The 23,469-nt window shown below is 42.6% G+C and overlaps 1 protein-coding gene across 2 annotated transcripts in view; it reads right to left on the reverse strand.

Moving 5' to 3' along the window:
• LOC141128049 (S-adenosyl-L-methionine-dependent tRNA 4-demethylwyosine synthase TYW1-like) overlaps window positions 1-23,469 on the reverse strand; it is a 349,357-nt gene that overhangs the window by 214,041 nt on the left and 111,847 nt on the right. For both annotated transcript variants that reach the window (XM_073615095.1, XM_073615094.1), the window contains exon 8: window positions 7,445-7,571. In XM_073615095.1, coding sequence (XP_073471196.1) covers window positions 7,445-7,571 — 127 coding nt within the window. The remainder of the gene's footprint in view (window positions 1-7,444; window positions 7,572-23,469) is intronic.

The following is a 23,469-nucleotide window of genomic DNA, read 5'->3' on the forward strand; positions in this document are numbered from 1 at the left end:
GGCTTCCCAGGATGCCACTGAGCATGTGCGGGAACGAGTGGTGAATGCTGGGAGCACAGCATTCACCACATCCAGGAAATAAATGCTTGTGGGCTTCAAATGCCCACAATGAAGATGGAAACCGCCTGCAGTGAATAACATAAGTTATTCTTTCCGACGAAATCTGACACAGGCGGACATATTACACACAATATGTGAGTATGTAATGCTGAGAAGAAAAGTTTGTGAATGAACTCCAAAAGAAAAAAAAAAAAAACAATAGATAGGTGGACCCCCGCTTTAATGCAGGGCACCACAGTGTGTAGTATATGTATTGCAATGCAAAAACATTGGGGGTGCAAGTGTGCTAAGATGCCAATAAAAATGATTGGCACTGCAATGCAGAAATCTGAATTGCCCCTCACTATGTATACTGCACTATATATTTCACTGGATGGAAAGGGCAACCAAGCCCGCTCCACCATGAGATGTGATCTATGAATGGAGGGGGCGGACATTTCAATCATCCGCCAGCCCACCTTTCATAGATCATTTAGCATTCATGAAACCTGTAGTTAACCTGTAGTTACGGCTTCACGAATAGCACAACTGAGCAGAAAGGGCGGGCATAGTCAGACACTCTTCGTTCATTCTAATAACCCCCCCCCTCTTCCCTGGAAGATTACAGTGGCAGGGAAGGGGTAGGCAACAATTAAGGGGGATTTTGGCTAACATTAGAAGCATAAGCACAAGGGATGTATTCTATCAACTTTAATATGCCTTGTGCTGATTTTTGTATGAATGCACTTCGGTTCTAACCAATTTTACAATCACTATAATGTAAACACCCTAAATATATAGAAAACAAATTAATTCAGAAGTATTGTGGCATGTATACATTTCTTAGAAAATTTGTCATTACTTAAATTTAAGAAGCACCCAAACCACATAGAATTATAAGTTCATGAGGGAGCATAATTAGATGGAGCATTTTTTTTTCCAAGAAGTACATTACAATTCCCTTCAGTAACTGAGCAGCTGTGTTAGTTGAACGTGATTGATATAAAATCATTTAAATCACATAAGCAGGTGTTTTTCTGTGGGAAAAAATGCCAAAAGAAAAAAAATTGAAATCTAATGAGGAAAATTACAAGTTGATAATACGTGATCATCACAGTAGGATAAAACACTAAACTGATGGAGTCTCAGATCACTGAAACTGCTATATAAACCCACAAAAGTCTATTGTATGTAGACTTTAATACAATAATTTCAGTTAAAAATCTTTTATTTAAATCAGCTAGATGCAGTATAAAAAGGGTGAAAGTCAAACTACTTAGAATACATGTACATACACAAACATACAATTAACTTGCAGGTTTGTGACTTGCACACTATGGTATGAGGTATTTACTAAAGTCTACATATATGTACTAGGGATGCACCAATATATCTGCTGAAAATGGGGTCATCAGCCTTTTGCCGATAGAAAAATCATTATGAAAACTGGACTATTCTAAATAACAAAAAGGGACAATGACTGCTTACAATGTTTTATTATTTTACTACTCAGATATAACTAATTAGGCAAAGTTAATGCAGATTAACATGCTGCATTTATCTATTCATCTAAAACAGGCCAAACAATTTGACTGTACAATTTTGTACAATGTCCATTACCAAAAGTAATGGTTACCAAAACTATGCCAATAGGAGGACAAACCTAAGCAATTTATTCAATTAGTACAAAGTCAGTATGACTCTTATACTAAACAACTGATGGTAGATATACAACCATATTGTGCAGTGATCAGCTTTAAAGATGCACATTAGTTTAGGTTTAAAGATCTTGGCCCAACAAAGTAAATGCTGGCCATATACAGATATGGCAAGATTTGGATTTAGTCTCGCTTCAATGAAAAAAATAGGATTTTTGACTTACCGCAAAATCCGTTTCCGAGTTCATCGACAGACACAGTCTTCTTTAGTCAGAACCATAGGGTTATATCACCCCCTACAGGAGTAGGACACTAGGCAGAAAAAAAAAAGACTTGGCTACGCATATGGGCAGTCCTAGGTGATGTACACTCCACCCCTCTCTGCTATAAGCCTTCAGTTATATAACAAGCAGCATCCGAAGTATTAAAACTCCATAGAGGGGCGGGGGCTGTGTCTGTCAATGAACTCAGAGAAACAGATTTTACGGCAAGTCAAAAATCCTATTTTCTCATTCGTTCATTGACAGACACAGCCTTCTTTATTCAGAACCATAGGGATGTCCCAAAGCATTGCCAACATGATGGGTGGGGCAGCCAACAAAAAACCATGCCAACCAGACAACCTGGAGCTCAGCGAGAAAAACCCTCTAGACCGCAGCCTGCAGAACCTTGCGGCCAAAAGAAGCATCTACAGATGCCAGCACATCCACCTTGTAAAATTTTGTGAAAGTATGCACCAACAACCAGGTGGCCGCCTTGCAAACTTGCGTTACTGATCGCCGATGACGTAAGGCCCAGGAGCGCCCGAGTCGAGTGCGCCTTTACCGGGAAGGGAGGAACCCAACTCTTGATGGAATAGACCTGAGTCACCATCTGCCTGATCCATCTAGAAATGGTCGCCGAGGAAGCAGATAGCCCCTTCCTTGGTCCGTCCGTGATCACGAACAGGGATTCTGACTTTCGAAAAGACTCAGTGGCCGCCAAATACCCACTGACAGCTCGTACCACATCCTGCAAGCAGAAGTAATAGCCACCAAGGCGGCCATCTTCTATGATAGCGTGAGCAGGGGAATTTCTCTAATATTTTCAAACAGAGGCTTTTGTAGAACCGAAAGTACAAGATTCAAGTCCCACGGTGGCAAAGGAGATCGCACCGGTGGAACCACATGTCGCACTCCCTGAACGAAGGTACGCAAAAGGGAATGCGAAGCCAGGGAAGGTTGAAAGAAAACCGCCAAGGCAGACACCTTGCCCTTGACAGTACTCAAGGCCAAATTCTTTTCAACTCCCCTCTGAAGAAAAGTCAAAATCCGAGTCACCGAAAAGGAACGTGGGTGAAACCCCCACTGACTCACACCATGAAATGTACGCTTTCCACGTCCGATAATATAACTTCCTGGAAGTGGACTTTCTAGCCTTGAGCAGCGTCAGAATCACTGACACAGATAAGCCCCTATCCCCCAACACCTGGCTTTCAATAGCCAGGCCATTAAAGCCAGCAACGGTAAAGCAGGGTGGAAGATCAGCATTTGGATAGCAGATCCTCCTTGAGAGGCAGACGCACAAATTCGGCATACCAGGGCCGATGACGCCAGTCCGGGGCCACTAGAATACCATAATTTCCTTCTGCCTCGATTCTACGCAACAGCCGCGGCAGAAGCTTGAGAGGAGGAAAGGCATAGATCAGATGATACTGGCCCCATGGAGCGACCAGAGCATCTGAGGCGTCCACCAGAGGGTTCCGAGACCTGGCTACAAACCTCTGTACCTTCCGGTTGATTCAGGATGCCATCAGATCTACCTCTGGAAATCCCCAGCATAGACAGATCTGTTGAAACACCTTGTGATGGAGGGACCACTACCCTTGGTCCAATACTTGACGACTGAGCTAATCTGCCTGCCAGTTGTCCACCCCCGGATTGTGAACAGCGGAGTTGGCTGGGACGAAACGCTCTGCCCACCGCAGAATGCTGGCTACTTCCAGGCCAGCTAACACACTCCTTGTTCCTTCCTGGTGATTGACCTAGGCAACCGCCGTGGCATTGTCTGACTGGATCCATATCGGGAGCCCCTGAAGTCGATCCGTCCAATGATCCAGACAGAGCGTGATCGCCTGGAGTTCCATGATGTTGATAGGTAGCCTGGATTCCTCCAGCATCCAGTGACCCTGAGCCGAGCCTCAGGCCCAGGACTCCTCCCCACCCAGACAGGCAGGCATCGGTGGTGACCACTGTCCAGTACAGCGGGAGAATGGATTTTCCCTGCCAAAGAGCCGGGGAACGAAGCCACCAGATCAGTGATCCCGTGCTTCCTTGACTCAGCCGAAACTCACTGTCTAGAGACTCTGAACATTTGTCCCATTTTAACAAGATCTCCCTTTGCAGGGGTCTCGTATGAAACTGAGCAAACGGGATCGCCTCAAAAGTAGACACCATCAGGCCCAATACCCGCATGCAAGTGCGCAGGGAGACCCACCTGCTGGACAGCAGCAAGCGGGCTGCTGCGTGTAATTTCTGGAGTTTATCCTGCGGAAGTACCACCCTGGCCCAAGCGGAATCCAGAGTCAGACCCAGATAAACCAATTTCTGAACTGGAATCAACTCAGACTTTTGGCAATTTATCAGCCACCCAAAATCTGCCAAAGTCTGAACAGTGATCTCCACTTCGCCCCTCAGGGCCGCTGGGGACTCTCCTTGCAGCAGGTCATCCAGGTAGTCCAGAACAGCAATTCCCCGCTGGCGCAGCAGTGACAGAACCAGGGACTACACTTTGGTGAAGACCCGAGGAGCGGAGACGAGACCAAATGGTAACTCAGAAAACTGATAATGCTCCTCTCCCACAGCAAAGCGAAGGAACCGCTGGCGCTGTGCACAAATCAGAATGTGCAGGTAGGCATCCTTGATGTCGATGGAGGCCAGAAAGACCCCTGATGAAGAGACACCACCATGGAGCAAATGGACTCCATTCTTAACTTCTGCACACGCACATAACGATTCAGGTCCAGAATCGGACGTACTGTACCCTCTTTTTTGGGGATCGTAAACAGGTTTGAATAAAAGCCTTGGAAACGTTCCGACACCGGAACCGGGATGATCACCCCTTGGAGCAACAGGCCTTGCACCGCACCCCGGAGGACCAACAAGCGGTCCGGAGACAGGTGCAGATTGGATGGAAAAAGTCTGGAACTCAATCTCATAACCAGACAGAATCACTTTGTGGACCCACTTGTCGCTGATCAGAGAGGTCCACGGGCCCAGAAACCAGCAAAGACGTCCTCCCACCTGGACTGCGGGTGAGGGCGACTCTTCATGCTGAAGGAGCCTTATTTGGGAGTCTGGAGAAGCCCGCTCTTGGTTTGCCTGACCAGGACCTCTTGGGACCTCCCGAGGGGACTTGAAAGACTTCGAGCCTTTGTCAGTGGACCCTGAGGGATGAAAAAAAAAAAAAAAAAAAAAGTTTGTGTGCCAAGAAGGAAAGGCCACGCTTGTGGCTTGGCTCCTTCCCCTTCTTTGGCTGTGAAAGAAAAGTACTCTTTCCCCCTGTGACACTCTTAATGATATCATCCAGAGTGGCCCCAAACAATCGCCTTGAAAAGGCAGATCAGCTAGGGCCTTTTTAGAGGCCTGGTCCACAGTCCAACACTCACAATACCCGTCGAAGCACTACTGCTGAAACTGATAGCTTAGAAAGCAAGGGAGCTGCGTCCAAAGAGGCATCGCAGACAAACTGCAGCCCCTGGACCAGTTGATCCGGTAATTCCGTGAAGGCAGGAGGAAACTGGTCACCTTCCAGGCCACGGCGCAACAGCTTCGCCCATTCTGTCAGCGTTTGCGACACCAAAGCAATAAGCCAAAGCCGGCCAAAGCGCCGAACCCGAAGTAGAGAGCATAGTGCGGCTCATAGATTCTGCTTTCCTGTTAGCCGGCTCTTTAAAGGCCGGAGAGTCCTCAACCGGTAATCAGTGGTTTTGCTCAACCAAGAAACCGGGGGATCCACCACAGGTGGAATTGTCCATTTTTTGAGCAGACTCTCCTCGAAGGGATAATGCACAGCGAAACTAGAGAGAGAGAACCCGGGCACCGGACCCAGTGCCTCCTCACCCCCGGTAAGCACAGGACCTAGGCGGCGCGCACCCCCAACCACCAGTACTTAACCCTGTCCCCCAGGACCCCCACAGGCACACTACCCCTTATGGAGGGGGGAGGGGGAAAGGGGGGTTATCAAGGGACCTTCAGGGCCAGGACAAGAGGGTGCAGGGACAGAGGAGACCCGCAGGACCGACCGACCCGGGGAGGGGCCGGCGTCCTCCACAAAAAACTCCCTAAGGGGAGAGGGAGACATTTACTCACCATACCAGAACTAAGCAGGCACCACTCCAGACAGAACCTCCTCGCCACCGAAGTGGTGGGGCTGTCGGCCATGAGGGATGCTGCAACTCGAGCCAAGACCAGGTCGTGTGAGACCTCGCGAGATGTTTAACTCGCAGGGCCAGCCCCCGTCCAGTAGGGCTATGTTGCGGCTGACCTTGTGCGGATCTGCGGTCTGCACGCGCTCGCTGGCCAGACTGGGGTGACCACTGAATCGAACGTCCAGCCCATTAGTTGATAGTAGATCTCACCAGAAAAATCCAGGAAAAAAAGACTAACTAAACAAATAAAAATTGCCAGGACAAGAGAACCCAGTAGGGGACTAGGTCCTTTCTCCTGACTAGGCAGAAAAAACTGAAGGCCTATAGCAAAGAGGGGGGTTTATATCAACTAGGACTGCCCATGGGCATAGCCAAGTCTTTTCTGCCTAGTGTTCTACTCCTGTAGGGGGCGATATAACCCTATGGTTCTGAATAAAGAAGGCTGTGTCTGTCAATGAACAAATGAGAAATTTTATTTTTCAGATACCATCTGCAGTAATAGGATGTGCTCTAAAATAATTGCCTCCCTTTGAAACTAGCAGAAAATCACTTTTTTTTGTTGCTTGAGCAAAAAGATCAAAAACCATCAAATATATGCTTAAAAGGCTAACTTCACCTTTCTCAAAAAAAAATAAACGCAGGTAAAAAAAAATAAAATAATGTGCAATGCCTGGATCCCGCAGACTCTCAGTACACTGTCTGCCCATACCTCCGATACAGACAGGCAGTTACTGAATGGCAGGAGGAATTAATGGACTACGAGGTCACTCACTAGCACCCTTGCAGTTAATTGATAACTACAAGCCGTCAGCTGCAAAGGCCGATGGTACTTTTAGTTCATTCATGCACAGAACACTGAATAAATGATGTAGCAGTGTGGGCAGAGCCCCAAGCGACGGCACAGTTTTTAACTTCTGACAGCAGCTACAGGGAGATCTCCCACCCGCTGTCACGGAGAGGGGAAGCAGAGCCAGGAGCTGGAACAGGTTACATATTCCACCCTAAATAAGGGTTTAGAGGATAAAGAGGAGACCGCCTGGAGGCAACAATTAAATCAGAAGAGCTGTGGTCAAAGGGCAAAGATAGTTTTTTTTTTTTTTTTTTTTTTAACTCTCTTCTGACGAGTGTTATATTAAACACTTTAAAGGCTTGATTTAAGTAAAGAAACTTCAAAAAAAAAATATATAAAAGTGCAGTATTCCCCTGAAAAACCAGGGCATATGAAAGTACAAACCTCTGCGCTCTTCATTATAAACATCATTAGGTTATTCTGTGCAATACTTGGCTCGATACACAAGTCACATACAGTAAGTGCATGCAGTTCTAACACTTAACATACCTTGTTTAGTCAGAGACTCCTGGAGAGCAGGAGTAATCATTTCTCTTGGCTCCTCATTCCCTGTGGTTTCAGCAGTCTGCCGAGACTTTCCTAGACTTCCAGCTTCTCCATTAACATCTTGTTCTCTCTAAGGGAAAAACATAATTTTTATAAATTAGTTAATTATAAATTCTCGGTTTAGAAATATACAGATAAAATTCATAAAGCTGGCCAGCAAATACTTTGCCCACAGAATTTTTTTTTTCTTCTCTACAAATAAGCTTCAAGTAAAATGTGTGTACATGGTTCCCTTATTTGAACAATCGAAATCCTTACGGTTGTTCTGAAGGATCTAAAATAGCTCTTTTCATGCAAAAGCTGCGGAATATGGAGATTTGGCCTTGGTGTTTCTGAACTGTTGCCTATATGATTAAAGCTCTTTTTGACCACCTTGATTTTTTTTTAAAATGATCTTCACATCAGGTGAAGGGGTACCCAACTAGGCACGTGGGTGACACTCAAAAAAAGTAGCCTGGCAAGGTTTAAACAACAACATTTCTCAGCCGCTGAAGCAGAAAGATTAAAAAGAAACGGTTTCTTTTTGTATCTTTCTGATTAATTATCTACAGATCAAAAGGGATGAACTCAGTTTAAAGCAACCTGTCAAATTTTTTTTTTTTTTTATAAAAATGTTCCTGTTTAACCCCTTAACCACTTCCGTACTACCCACCGCACATATACTGCGGCAGGGTAGCCCGGCCTTTGATTTAAGACACCTTTTATTACTCACAGACATTCAGCATCCGCTCCTGATGAGTCGGTTTACCAACAAAATGCGTCAAGCTTTTGAGGATGTAACCCCTCACACTTCCATCAATATTTTTACAATAATATTTTTATGAATTTACTGTATATTACTAGTTATATTTCATCATATGAAATATATACAATAGTTCCCCTGTTATGGTAATCATGTTTTACATTCTGTTTATATGTATGCTATGTATTTTCCAAGATGTCTGCATATGCATTGAGCAATTATTTGTCATATACAACATTACGCAATTTGACATTCATGTATAATAAATTCTTACTCTCACGTTGTGCTTGAGCCTGCCTCATTTAAAGTCTCATACTCTTTTATTATCTTTTGAATTTAGATTAGGGATGGAGGTACACTACCCCCTTTCCTTGCGAGCTTCATTTAAAGTCGCAGTATATGGAGATATACATTTCCCCCCTATAACGTTTGTGCAAACCAATCAATATACGCTTATTGGGATTTTTTACCAAAAATATGTAGAAGAATACATATTGGTCTAAACTGATGAATTTGTTTTTTTACATTTTTTTTGGATACGTATTATAGGAAAAAGTAAAAAATTGTTTATTTCTTCAAAATTGTCGCTTTTTTGTTTATAGCACAAAAAATTTTTAAAAAAACGCAGAGGTGATGAACCACCAAAAGAAAACTATTTGTGGGAAAAAAAGGACATTCATTTCGTTTGGGTACAGCTTCGCAAGACTGTGCAATTGTCAGTAAAAGCGACAGTGCCATATGGCAAAATGCCTAGTCATTAAGGGGGTAAATACTTATACTTCTGGGCCTGAAGTGGTTAATTTACGCTAATCAGTCTTAAATTAACTCCTTATTCTCCTTCTCCATTTAAATTACTATTTTCCTGATGATTTTTTTTTTGTTCACTTCTATTTAATAAACTAAAATAAAAAATTGTTTGCTTTGTTCGTTAATATTTTTACAGCTTTAACAAATTTAGATGTTTCACATTTAAAAAAAAGCGCAAAAAAAGTGTATTTCGTTTTCAATGCTTTCTACCATTGATGACAGCTGAAGTGTAAACAAAACAGTAGCAGTAGGAATCGGTAATTCAAGATGCGCTAAATATTTTCAATCGGTGAAAGGTCTGGACTGCAGACAGGCCAGTTAAGCACCCAGACTCTTCTACTACAAAGCCATGCTGTTGTCATAGATACATTGTCTTGCTAAAATATGCAAGCCCCTCCCTGAAAGACGTAGTGTGGATGGGAACATATGCTCCTCTAAAACCAGGATATATCTTACAGCAATAATAGCGCCTTTCCAAAAGTGCAAGCTGCCCATTCCAATGCACCCCCATACCATCAGAGATGCAGGCTTTTGAAAGGAGCGCCGATAATCCAGAAGGTCCCTCTCCCCTTTAGTGCAGAGGACATGGCACCCATGGTTGCCAAAAAAATATATGTTACATTTTCGATTCGTCTGACCAAAGAACAGTTTTCCACTTTGCAACAGACCATTTTAAGTAACCTTTGGGATATAAATTAAAAGGGGTGTGGCGCTCCCTGCAGGGTATAGGGATAATGTAAGGGAGGGGGACGGGGTTGTCTGATGGATTATATTAAATCCAAAGGTGATATCCCCCACTCATCAACCTAGTAAGGTACCTGATACTAACAAAAATTAAATATACAACAAAATTATTTAAACAAGAGCGATCTTCTGTGATTGTGTGCAAATACAAAAATGCCTTATATGTAGTAAAGGATGTGTGCTGAGACCCCTACAACTGTGATAGGTCTGCACCATACATCGCCACAAGTGAAATAAGTATAATCCAAACCATAAAAAATTCAAACGTAGAAACCGTAAATGTGCTCTACCTATCCGGTGCAAATATTACTATATAATGTAATCTACCTAAAATAGTGCCAAATATTTTGACATTGGTGATCAGAGTCCAGTGAATAGGTGATTGCACCTCACCCTCATTAGTGCAAATATAAAACAATTAATAATAGTCATAGTCCTTAAAGTGGTAAAACTCTTCAAACTCAATGTTCCAAGGAATTTTCTTAGCAAGAGAAAACCGTGACAGGAGTGCTCTCAGGTGATTTCTGTGACTTTTGTGCTCCCCCTTTTGGGTCCCCACTCACCGAATCCAACAACCCCAAGAGGGGCAAACAGCATAGGGTATCTCGATCACGGTCAGCTCTCCACCACGATCATGTAGGGCATTCAGGTGGTTTCCGTACTGTTGGTTTAAGATGTTCCCAATGGCTCCCCGGATCCACCAACCCCAAAAAAGGGGCAAAACTAATGGGGTATCACGGTCACGATATCCTCTCCACCACAATCCTACAGAGCATCCAGGGTAATTTATGTAATGTTGAGTTGAAGTATTCACAATGGCTCCCTGCTCAACTTTGGGCTTCCTGAAAGGAGTACATGTGGAGGCGATGAACTACAAGTCCCAGCGAGCCAAACCACTGCCTGAACACACGAAAACATGGAAGGAGAGAGTGCCAACACCTGCCTCCTCAGGAGATTTACAGCCTATATGGGGGGGGGGGGGGGGGGGTTCTTCTGAACCGGGAGAGGCTGAACCTGACAGGATGGATGGAGAATAAATAAATAAATATAAAACTTTAAAAGGCATCCAGAGCGAGGACGAAAAAAGAACCTTTTTTTTTTATATTTGCACTAATGAGGGTGAGGTGCAATCACCTGTTCACTGGACTCTGATCACCAATGTCAAAGTATTTGGCACTATTTTAGGTAGATTACATTATATAGTAATATTTGCATCGGATAGGTAGAGCACATTTACGGTTTCTACGTTTGAATTTTTTATGGTTATGATTTGGATTATACTTATTTCACTTGTGGCGATGTATGGTGCAGACCTATCACAGTTGTAGGGGTCTCAGCACACATCCTTTACATATAAGGCATTTTTGTATTTGCACACAATCACAGAAGATCGCTCTTGTTTAAATAATTTTGTTGTATATTTAATTTTTGTTAGTATCAGGTACCTTACTAGGTTGATGAGTGGGGGATATCACCTTTGGATTTAATATAATCCATCAGACAACCCCGTCCCCCTCCCTTACATTATCCCTATACCCTGCAGGGAGCGCCACACCCCTTTTAATTTATATCCCATTACTCTGTGGAGGATCCTTAGGGAAACTCCTTTAGGGGGGCTGCATACCTATACGTTTGTCCTAAGCGCAGCTTCCATACTTAATTTTTAAGTAACCTTTGGCCCAGAGAAGATGATAGGATTTCTGGATCAGGTTCAGATATGGCCTTTTTTGCACAACAGCTTTAACTTGCATTTCTCCAGATTCTCTGAATCTTTTGATATTATGTACTGTAGATGATGGCATATTTAAAGTCTTTACAATTTTACATTGAGGAACATTCTGAAATGGTTTGACAATTTTTAGATGCAGTTTTCACAGATTAGTGAACCTTTGACCATCTTTACACTTTTTAAGATGCCCTTTTTATAACCAATCACGTTATTGACCTGTTGTCAATAAATCTAATTAGTTGCAAAACTTTATTTCAGCTTTGCTAGGCCCTTTTTTAAGATGGGTTGCTGCCATCAATTTCAAAATGACCTTATTTTTTTTACTTAAAGTTGTACGCTTTCAAATAAAATCTGGGTTTATGATATTTGCACATTTTATTGTATTCTGTTTTTACACCCAACTTTAGGAATTGGGGTTGTAGATACACTTGCCAATTTCCTGCTATCCCAGAGGGAGCTTATTTTTTTTTTTTTTTTTTTTTTAGGGATATTCTTTGCCTATCAAAGCCAAAATATAGTTTTCTTGGCTTCTAACCTGTGCTGCATTTTCCATACACCCCCCCCCCTCCCTCCACACATACCCAAAGTTAACAGGAGATAGTTTTAAGTGCCAGTTCCTAAGAGCTAAAATGTATGACAGGATCTATATTCACTGTTCAGTGAATAAGTGCATCAGTTAGAAAAGCTTCAAATACACCAACTTGCAATTGCTCGTATATTTAAACCACTTTTCACTGACAGTCCATAGATTAATGGTCCAATTGCCGGATGCCTCTATGCATATATGCTAATCTAGGACGGTCACTGACAGCTCCAGTATCCGCCAACAATCAGGAACCAGAGTGGTTCCCCCCAATTATGTGATCACAAGGGCAGAAATAACATTGATCAGATGCAAGCTGAAGCCTTCATTTAATAAAAAAAAAAATGATTTCAGTTTGTAGAGTCCAATGTTGTGCCCTTGTTTCAAGCATGTCAGGGCTAAATTAAACCAAAATGCAGTCACTTCTAAAAAAACATGAACATTTCCCCATGTTATATCCCTTTTCCAAATAGAATGTTGTGAGCTAAAAGCATACAGCATTTTGTGTGCTTAACTCTCAAGAAATTGCTTGCCCTACCTGGTTGTCTTTTGAAAAAACTACTGATTCCCTTCCTCCCACTATCAGAAGAGTAACTCTTCTGTAATCCAAGACAAGACCTGGGAGGGCTAATTAGACTCCTTTAGATAAAATCAAAGAATGAACAAGATATGGTACAGCTCTAAGTTTTGAAATAGATAAACCATTTTTTTTTTTGCACATAACAGATATAAACACTTCCACTGCTTTATATAGATCAGTCTAAAATGAAAAAACAGAAATCAAAGATAGTTCTTGAGGTTGACATACATTTTAATACTAAATTGTCAGATACAAATAAAGTATGAAAATATTTTTTAATAATTATTATTTTGCCGGTAAAAAAGCAGAAGGCAGGGAGGGACTGAAATGGCCAATTACAGGCCCAATTTCTGTCAAAGAATGAAAATGTCTACCACGATGTCTTGTAGAATATGAGAACATAACTTTCCCTCATATGGTCCTCATCACCTCCCTCTAATGCAGAGGAAGAGACTAAGCAAGTGGCCTGTGTGCAAAAGTTAACACCAGCAAGTATACATGTATGTATAAAATGTTACTTGCAATTTCAGAGCATATGCATTAAAGATACTTTAGTTCTTCTTTAATCTTATCTTAAGAGAAATAGGAAAATTTGTAGTCATTCGTGCCTTTTTTTAATTACAGGAGTCAAACAAATTAAAACAAAACAAAAACAAAAAAACTCTATAGGAGAGACATTAAGTGATTGTGAAGGCTTGTTTTTTTTTTTTTTAAATAACAAACATGTTATACTTACCTCCTCTGTGCAGTTGGATTTACACAGAGCAGACCGGATCCTCCTCTTCTTGGGTCCCTCTTCTGCTCTCCTGGCCCCTCCTGATGGGTGCCCCCTCAGCCAGAAGCTAGCTACAGGGGGCAACCAAGCCAAGTCAGAGCTCCGCGTATCCATTCAGACAGGGAGTCCGACCCAGCCCCGCCCCCTCTCTCCCCTGATTGGCATTCTGCTTTTGATTGGGAGCCAATGGCGCACTGCTGTGTCTCAGCCAATCAGGAGGAGTGTCTGAGACAGCCAAGACACTCACGGACAACGTTGCAGAGAGAAGGAGCTCAGGTAAGTGATTAGGGGGTACTGGGGAGGCTGCCACACACAGGTTTTTTTATCCTAATGTATAGAATGCATAAGATAAAAAAAAAAGTTCTGCCTTTACAACTCCTTTAATTGCTAGTAAATTTCCAATAAATTCAGCATGAGTGTCTGCAGAATGCGTCAGAACATACACATATCACTTTTAAAATGATAAACAACGCAATACCTGATGTCATATCTTAGAGGCCATCTGATAAATATGAGACATAACCAACATCACTTAGAGCCACATCCTGAGATAGTAATTAAATGTCTACTGCACAGCAAAATGCATCTGCTTTTGGGTGAAAAAATAAAATCTCTATTTAAACAAGACAACTTTTTTCAAACGAGATGTTTTGTTAATACCAACTCAGTCAATTCTAACACAATCAAAATCAACCCTTCAAAGCAGTTAACCAGTTAAATGCAAAATCTGACTCCTGATCATGCAGAGACTGCTGTGGGAAATAATGAAAGATGGTTACTCAGCGTCCATTTAAGTCAATCCATTAGCACCAAAATAAAACTGCCAACATTGCTAAATCAACCATGGCATTTAGGCCTGGTTCACACCTTTGCAATTTGCATATTGCAGGTGCATTTTGCGTTTTTCAAAACACGTTTTTGATCCATGCAAGTCAATGGAACCAAAGACCAGAAAAAAGTCCCTGGCACTTTCCATAAAATGCACAGATGTGAAGTACGTCCATAGGAAACCATGGACTGCAGTGTGCTTCTGCAAAACTGAAAACGCACTAGAAAATGCTTAGGTGTGAACCAGGCCTTAACGTCATTAAATAAGTAGGGAAACTCGACTGAACCAAAATGTACTGTAGCCTCTTCCCTCTTTGGAATCCAAAGAGGAGAAGTAGCATGCAACAAAACATGACAATGTTCAAAAACACTGGAAATCAAAAAAAGAATAGGGCACTTTGGGGTTGATTTATAAACATAAAAATCATTGGACAATGGTGTCTACCATTCACCAATCTGTGAAGAATTCTGATTTCATTTTGCTTGATGAGGACTTCCTATGACTGTCAGCTCCTTTTCTAATGGCCATAAAGTAGTATGTTTCCCTGAAATACTTCAATACAGGAAAAGTACATTAGGGCCATTAGATGTAACAGATCATCAAAGCAAAACACTGAATTATGCAAAATATGGTACGAATTTGTCACATTTGGGGGGAAAGCTTGCCACATTTGTCCAACAAATTTTTCATACATACACTGTGTGCACAATCATCAGGCACGTAAGTATTTTGGCCAAATCATCATTTTTATGCATATTGCCCAACTCCAAGCTGTATAAACTTGAATGCTTACAGTATTGAATTTAAGCATATCAGGGGATGTGTAATAAACGAGGATGTGGCCTAAGGAGATGAACACCCTATATCAAGGTATGCATAATTATTAGGCAGCTTCTTTTCCTCAGGCAAAACAGACCAAAAGAGAGATTTAACTGAAACAGTTAACAAAATTTGAAACAGTAAACAAAGAGCAATGATCTCATTGTATCTGTGATTGCTATGGGAAAGGTGGTCGCGCTGATTTTTTCAGCTGAATCTCAAAGAACCCTAGAGAATCAACAGATATTATGTGAGCAGGTGTGTAGGAGATGTAGTCTTTCTATACTTGCTGCAATTGCATGATGAAGATGATAGTTTTGCTCTATATAGATCACTAAGAGCAACGGATCACCAAAAATGTATAAAATCGCAAAAAAAAAAAAAAAAAAACGCTCAAACTGCAAAAAGTCGCTAAAAACATGGAAAAATCAAAAAAATATGATAGCGAATCGGAAAAACAGAAAATCAAAGAACAAAAACCGAACAAAAAAAATAGAACACGAAAGGGGAGGAAGCGAGTCATAGCCACCAAAAAATATAAACCAGGGAGCATTACGTCAAATGCTAAATATATTTAGGCTAAGGTATCAAGATAAACACGCATGTATGCGAACCATTATGGGAGTCAATACTGACATAAATCAATCAATATGTTTATTTATACATATATTATAATATAATATATTTTTATATATACATATAAAAAAAACACGGTACGTGTCTATTGATAAAAGTGGGACACGTCCCATTCAAAATTGAGGCCGGTGGGACGTCTAGTATTTAGATTAAAAATACACCGAACCTCTTGTTTGTACAATATGCCAAATTTGTCCCCACCTCTAGGAGGTTTGACAATTTTTTCAATGCCTTGAATAGTCAGGCTAGAAGTATCCTTGGAATGAATATCATTCCAATGGCGAGCAATGTTAGTGGCATGTTCCTTCTCTATGTCAGAGATGATCGTAAAGATGATCCCTCAGTCTGCGAGTGGTCCTGCCAACATATTGGATAGAGCAAATGGTACACGTGATAAACTATGTAACGCATATTACAGTTGATGGACTGTATTATATGATTTGCCTATTGAAGTGGATGTGACAGTGTGACAGTGTCACACCCTTTAATGAAGGGACAATATGTGCAAGACCGACCACCGCATCTGTATGTTCCCTTTAACTGTAGCCAATGAGCAGTTTGTTTTTTGCTAATGTAAAGGCTAGGAGACAGAAGTCCGCCTAAAGAAGGTGCTTTCCTTGATACCGTACGTATGCCTTTATTTAAAATTTGAGAATTGAAAGCTGACCCCAGGTCAGCTATCAATAGGTCTTTGTCCATTGCAAATAAAATACCCTCGGGCCAATCAAACCCAGCAACTATAGTAGACGCAACAGAAAAATCCCATTTTGTTCCAACATTTTGCACTCCGTATAGTGCTGAATTTCATAAAATTAAGAAAATAGTCACTAAATATCTGCCAGTGTTGTCTAACGATCATATCTATTCTCAAATCACAGCAATGAGGACATCAGCAATTGGTTCTGCCCTACACATTTCGTCTAAGCAGACGTGTTTCGTCGCAAGCCACCATGCTTGCATCATTGTACTCAAAATGCCCTAATGGCAAGCCTTATTTTAGATACAACAAAAAAAAATTCAAAGTGTGGCGCTAATAGTAGTAATATAGAAAACCAAGCATTAAATAGTATCACAAAATTACAGTGTGAACCAAAATTGTCACGTGAGCACATGTGACAGTGACTAATAAACGAAAATGATAAATAAATGTATGTGTTCAATACAAATATTAGATATATTCTAAAACATCAAAGGAATTTAGTGATAACAGTGCATAGACAATTATCAAATATAAAGTCCAAAACACCAAAAATTTGTGATATCAGTGCATGAGCGATTTTGGGCAGGTGTTTTCTTATATATGTAGGAAGACTTTCAACCCGGTAGCCTAGTAGGTAAGTGGACCATAGAAGACCAGAGGTGCACGGAAGTTTAAAAACAGTGCCAGGACCATCACCAGAGACTATGGAGGCTTACCGGAAGTTGTGGCCTGAAATAGCATATGCCATACAGGTCAAAGAGGCTTAGTGACCAACAGGTCTAGACGTATTATCCGGTCAGATGTTATCGTCACACAAACCATGGGGGGGAGGAATCTGTCAGCACGACTTCCACATTGATAGATATACCACCATAGGTCATGCGAAAGATTCGTATTACATGTGAGAAATAAAAACACTCACATGGTGTAATAACGTAAGACTTGGATTTATTTAAAAAGTAACAGTAAAAAACAGACTCACATTTTTTGCAGATAAAATTAGCGTATCAATTGTGTAGCGGTAGTTGTGAGGGATCCACCCGACATGTTTCAACTAAAAAAGTCGTCTTCTACTTTTTTAGTTGAAACATGTCGGGTGGATCCCTCACAACTACCGCTACACAATTGATACGCTAATTTTATCTGCAAAAAATGTGAGTCTGTTTTTTACTGTTACTTTTTAAATAAATCCAAGTCTTACGTTATTACACCATGTGAGTGTTTTTATTTCTCACATGTAATACGAATCTTTCGCATGACCTATGGTGGTATATCTATCAATGTGGAAGTCGTGCTGACCGATTCCTCCCCCCCATGGTTTGTGTGACGATAACATCTGACCGGATAATACGTCTAGACCTGTTGGTCACTAAGCCTCTTTGACCTGTATGGCATATGCTATTTCAGGCCACAACTTCCGGTAAGCCTCCATAGTCTCTGGTGATGGTCCTGGCACTGTTTTTAAACTTCCGTGCACCTCTGGTCTTCTATGGTCCACTTACCTACTAGGCTACCGGGTTGAAAGTCTTCCTACATATATAAGAAAACACCTGCCCAAAATCGCTCATGCACTGATATCACGAATTTTTGGTGTTTTGGACTTTATATTTGATAATTGTCTATGCACTGTTATCACTAAATTCCTTTGATGTTTTAGAATATATCTAATATTTGTATTGAACACATACATTTATTTATCATTTTCGTTTATTAGTCACTGTCACATGTGCTCACGTGACAATTTTGGTTCACACTGTAATTTTGTGATACTATTTAATGCTTGGTTTTCTATATTACTACTATTAGCGCCACACTTTGAATTTTTTTTTGTTGTTATTTTGCCCTTGAGTCTACGGGTGTGTTGGCTGCTTCTCTAGTTTACTTTTAGCGCAGCGCCACACTTTAAAATTATTTTAGATACAAGCCATGTCTATATTTTGCGCTCGGCTAACATACTGTATAACCAAGCCTCCATATGGAGCCCAACACCAGGAAGGAAAGCCTTAAAACAAAAACACGAAAGAAAAAAAAAAAAAAAAAAAAAAATCGGAATAATTAAAAATAAATTTTTTTAAAAAAGGGAGGTACTCAACCAGGTACCCATGGGCATTTGCTGGTGATATCACTCTGGCTTTCCCCTACAAGGTGGTCCAGGGGTGTGGAGAGAATGAACCCTTGGAAAGGTGTTCCTCTCCCATTCAGACTCCCCCCTGCCACATCAGAAGGCTGATTGAGTGAGCAGGGGTTCTATAGTTTTTTTTTTGTGTAGTCTCTCAAGGTTTGGCAATACAATGTCTTTATACTTGAAAATGTTGTGTATTGCGTTGAGGTCATAAACCTCCTGCCATAGGGTTTCATGTCACTGAGTTACTCTAATGCCCATCATCAGTGGGAAGAGGGTTTACCTCCTCAACTTACAAAGCCCAATGTCGCCTTAAGGCTGGGTTCACACCGCAGCACGGCATGGCTCACAGCAGGGGTCCGGTGTATCCCTGTTAACCGTTTCAGGTCCGATTTCAGCCCAAATTTTTGTCTGAATTCGGACTGAAAATGGACTAGAAGACGCACAGGGACTACTGTGCAATATGCACTGGAGTAGCTCTGGGGATGTGTGAACTGGCTCTAGAGAGCCGGTCACAATTTCCTGACATGCAAACTGAATGTAGGGAAACCCGCAACCAATTCGCAATAGTGTGAACCCAGCCTTAAATGTTTTCAGCAGTCATTTCCCTGCACACCTAAAATCCTCTCATCTGTAGCCATTTTCCCAGCTCTTGGATGTGACCCTTCAGAACCCTCCTTTACAATGTTTCAATACAAGCATGTGAGGGACCCCATCATATGATTCTCCCATTCTGGTCATTATAAGATGGTAATAATTTGCTTGTGCACATTTTTCATGTTTTTGGACTCCCATTTTCCATGGTTTTGTCTCTTGTTGCTCCAGTGTTACTAGCACCATTTCAGCACCTAGGCTGCTTCCGCTAGTCATGTTTAGAGGGGAGTTTTCTAGGGTTTTTTCCTATTACACATCCGGGGGCTCTCCCTACCCCCCCCAGGGTTGTTGAGAAACCCCGTCCCCTCATTTTTTGTTTGTTTTTATCTCCTCTTTGTCCATGTCAGGGCTGGGCTCAGCCCTCCCTTCTCAGTGCCCAGCTGCCGGTTAATTGCCAGCACTTATCGTTCCACAGTGCCTCACTTGGTGATCATTCCCTACTCGTCAACCAGCCCCTTCTGGCTATTTAAACTGCCTGGTTCAATTCTTCCATGCCTTCGCCTTGGTCAACATATCTGAAGATTCTCTGCTGTGTTCCTGTTAAAAAGACTTGTTTGGCTGACATCCCTTCTGGTTCCTGATCCTGTTTGCTGTCTCCAACTACGCTGATCTCGGACTTCCCGATTTACTGGCTTGCACCGACTACCCGCTTTGATTACAGAACCCTGGCTATGTTTTGACACATTTACTATTTGTACCATTTTTTTACCACTATATAAAAAGGGGTGATTTTTTGATGCATTTTCTGCCACTGACTGATTCATGATTCCTGTCAGTAGGCAAAGGCTGTGAATTCAGAAGATGCAGGCAATCCACCTAGTGATAATATTTTTTCCAGATTGAATGAGCAGTATCACTGCATGGATCAGTTTGCCATAGGGTTACAGATGCTCCTGATTCACACTGCTCAACCTGGATCCTTCCACTGTGGCTGTTCCGGTAGAGGCCTTCCCTATGAGGGGCAGGCCGTCCCTGCTACTACTCCAGTCTCTGTGCAGGCACCTGCCTTGAATATTACCTCTGTTAGAGGTATGTCAGATTCCGCTCTGCTTCCCCAGCGATTTGGGGGAGATCCAGTTCAATGCAGAGGGTTTCTCAAACAGGTTGGGATATACTTTACTTCTGTCTGTGGGGAACACCTGGGGCAGCATCTCAAAGTAGGCTTCGTTATTTCTTTGCTTTCTAATAGAGCCTTGGCCTGGGTAAACCCTCTATGGGAGATGCAAAAACCCATTTGTCCCGAGTTACCCAACGTTTGGGGCTTCCTTTAAAAGTATTTGATGGACATGAGGCTCCTGGCAGCAGAAGTGAAGCGAGCGGGAATGTCAGAGTACAAGAACTGTTGCTGATTATGCCACTGAATTCTGTACTCCGGCAGCAGAAGTCGCTCGGAACAATGAGGCCCTCGTGGTTGCTTTTTCACATAGTCTCTCAGATAACATCAAAGATGAGATAGCAGCCCGAGACATACCTACAGATCTGGAGAAGTTGATCACGTTAGCCATTTTAACTGACTCCAGACTCCGAGAGAGACCTTCCTTTAATGAGTGCTTGCTAAAGCCTCCTCTACCTTGGCTCTGAGCTTTGCAGTCCCACCCTTGATTCCCTCACCTCCCATGCCTTCTGGTACCAAGTCTGCCAGTGAAGTAGAACCCATTCAGTGGGACTTCACACATATCTCTGTGGAGGAGAGGGCCCTTAGGAGTAGGGAGAGGTTGTGCCTTTATTGTAGCCAGGCATGTCACTTGTTGAAGTCCTGTCCTACCCGTCCAAGAAATGCTTGCACCTGAGGTCCTGTAGGGGACAGACCTAAGTGGCATGGTTACATCTCCAGTTATCCTGAAGGATAAGCCTTTTGTTCCAAGTACCCTTTCTTGGTCTGAGTTGTCCATTGAGACACAGGCTCTAATCGACTCCGGGGCTGCAGGCCTGTTCATAGATAGTGCCTTTGTGTCTAAGCACTCGAATCTGCTGCAGCTTTGTTCCACTCCACTTGCCATTGAGGCTATTGATGGGAGAGCTCTACAACCTGTCCAGGTGACTCATGAGACTGCTCCATTGACCATGGCCATAGGGGGTCTTCACCATGAGATAATCTAATTTCAAGTTATTTCCTCACCTCATTACCCGGAGGCTATTGGTTATCCTTGGTTACAGAGGTGCAACCCCTCTTTTGACTGGCTTCGGCTGATGTTCCTTCCGGTTTTCAGAAAGTGGCCAGGGTCTTGTGTACTTCTTCACTCACCTCCCTGCCAGAGGAGTTACCGCAAATTTGGCAAGGTATTTGACAAAGGTCAAGCCGGTAGTTTGCCTCCACACTGGTCGTATAATTGCGCAATTGACCTTCAATCTGGTGCCATGCATTGTCATGGCCTAGTTTACCCTTTGTCGGTCTCAGAGGATAAAGCCATGGAGGACTATGTTGCCGATGCATTCTCGAGGGTTCATCCGCAAATCCTTGTCTCCTGCTGGTGCTGGCTTCTTCTTTGTGAAAAAGAGTGGTGAATTGAAACCTTGCAATCGATTATAGGGGTCTCAATCGCATCACGATTAGGAACAAGTATCTAATTCCGTTGATTGTGGAATTATTTGACCGCCTCAAGGGAGCAGCGGTTTTCACAAAGCTCGATCTGAGAGGGGGACACAATCTCGTGAGGATCAAGGGAGGACGACGAATGGAATTAAACGGCGTTTAATACTAGGACAGGACATTTCAAAGACCTCATAATGCCGTTGCGGTCTTTGCAAAACTCCTGCCGTTTTTCAGGAATTCATAAACAATGTCCTCCAAGATATGTTGCAGCAATGTGTGGTGGTTTCTCTCAACGATATCCTCATATATTTAAATTCCCTAGAAAGCCAGCACACAGATGTCTCACGTGAGCTACAGAGGCTGAGAGATATGCATCCTTGTGGCTACTTTTCCAAGAAACTGTCTCCTGCAGAATGCAATTACGAGATTGGGGACAGGGTGGTTAGCGATCATTTTGGCTCTTAAAGAATGGAGGCATCTCCTCGAAGGTAACACTGTGCCGGTCCTCATTTTGACTGACCACAAGAACCTCACATTCTTGTCTGAGGCAAAACGTTTATCTTCCAGAAGGGCGCGATGGGCTCTTTTTTTGTCAAGTTTCAATTACATAGTTTTGTGCTTACCCAGTAACAAGAATGTAAGGCCTGATGCATTGTCACAACAGTTTTCTTCCGCTTCCAAGATAGATTTGGTTCCTGTTCTCGTGATACCTCCCGATCGCATTCTGGCCACTGTTCGTACCAGTCTCACTTCAACCTTGGGTGACAAAATTCTAACTGCTCAGATCCATTCTCCTCCCGAGAAATCTTGTGACCGCCGCTTTGTCCCCGAGAGAGAGTCTCTGCACTGCTTTTCTCCAGACTTACCATTCTCCCAAGGCAGCTGACCACCCAGGGAAGAATCAACTCATTTGGGCCATTTCCCAACAATTCTGGTGGCCTAGTCTCCGCATTGATGTAGCCGCCTTCATAGCCATTTGTTCAGTGTGTGTTCAGAGTAAGACACTACGACACCTTCCAGTGGGTCTCTTACAAACCATACCCAATGGAGGGAGGCCTTGGACCCACCCGTCCATGGACTTTATTGTAGAGTTACCCAACTCCCAGGGCAACACCGTTAATCTTATGGTGGTTGACCGGTTCTGGATAATGTCACATTGTATTTCACTTAAAAAGTTGCTCACGTCCAAAAAACTGGCGTCCATTTTTTGCTGGGGCAATCTTTCAATTACATGGGCTACCCAAGGTCATCATCATCCCGGACAGGGGTAGTCAGTTTATCTTCAGATTTTGGTGAGCCTTGTGCACAGTTGGGAATTCAGCTTTGAAAACTGGCACCACGGTTTATTGGGCCTTACTGTATTCTCCAAAAGATCAACCCAGTGGCTTACGCATTAAACCTTCCTTCTAACATTCGTATTTCGAATGTATTTAATGTCTCATTATTAAAACCCTTGGTGTGCCACCGCTTCACAACCTTGGTACCACGTCCTCGCCCAGTTAAGGTTGAGAACCATGAGGAGTATGAGATACAATCATTGACTCCCGTAGGCGCATACATTACCTGGTTCATTGGAAAGGTTACGGTCCCGGAGGAGCGCTCTTTGGCATCATCCTCGGACGTACATGCTCCTGTCTTCCTCTGTGCTTTCCATAGAAGTCTTCCCCTCAAACCTAGGTGTCCCCCGAGGGGGAGGTGTCGTGGCAGAGGGGGTA

Source organism: Aquarana catesbeiana, linkage group LG02 (assembly GCF_042186555.1).
Source record: "Aquarana catesbeiana isolate 2022-GZ linkage group LG02, ASM4218655v1, whole genome shotgun sequence".
Taxonomy (NCBI): domain Eukaryota; kingdom Metazoa; phylum Chordata; class Amphibia; order Anura; family Ranidae; genus Aquarana; species Aquarana catesbeiana.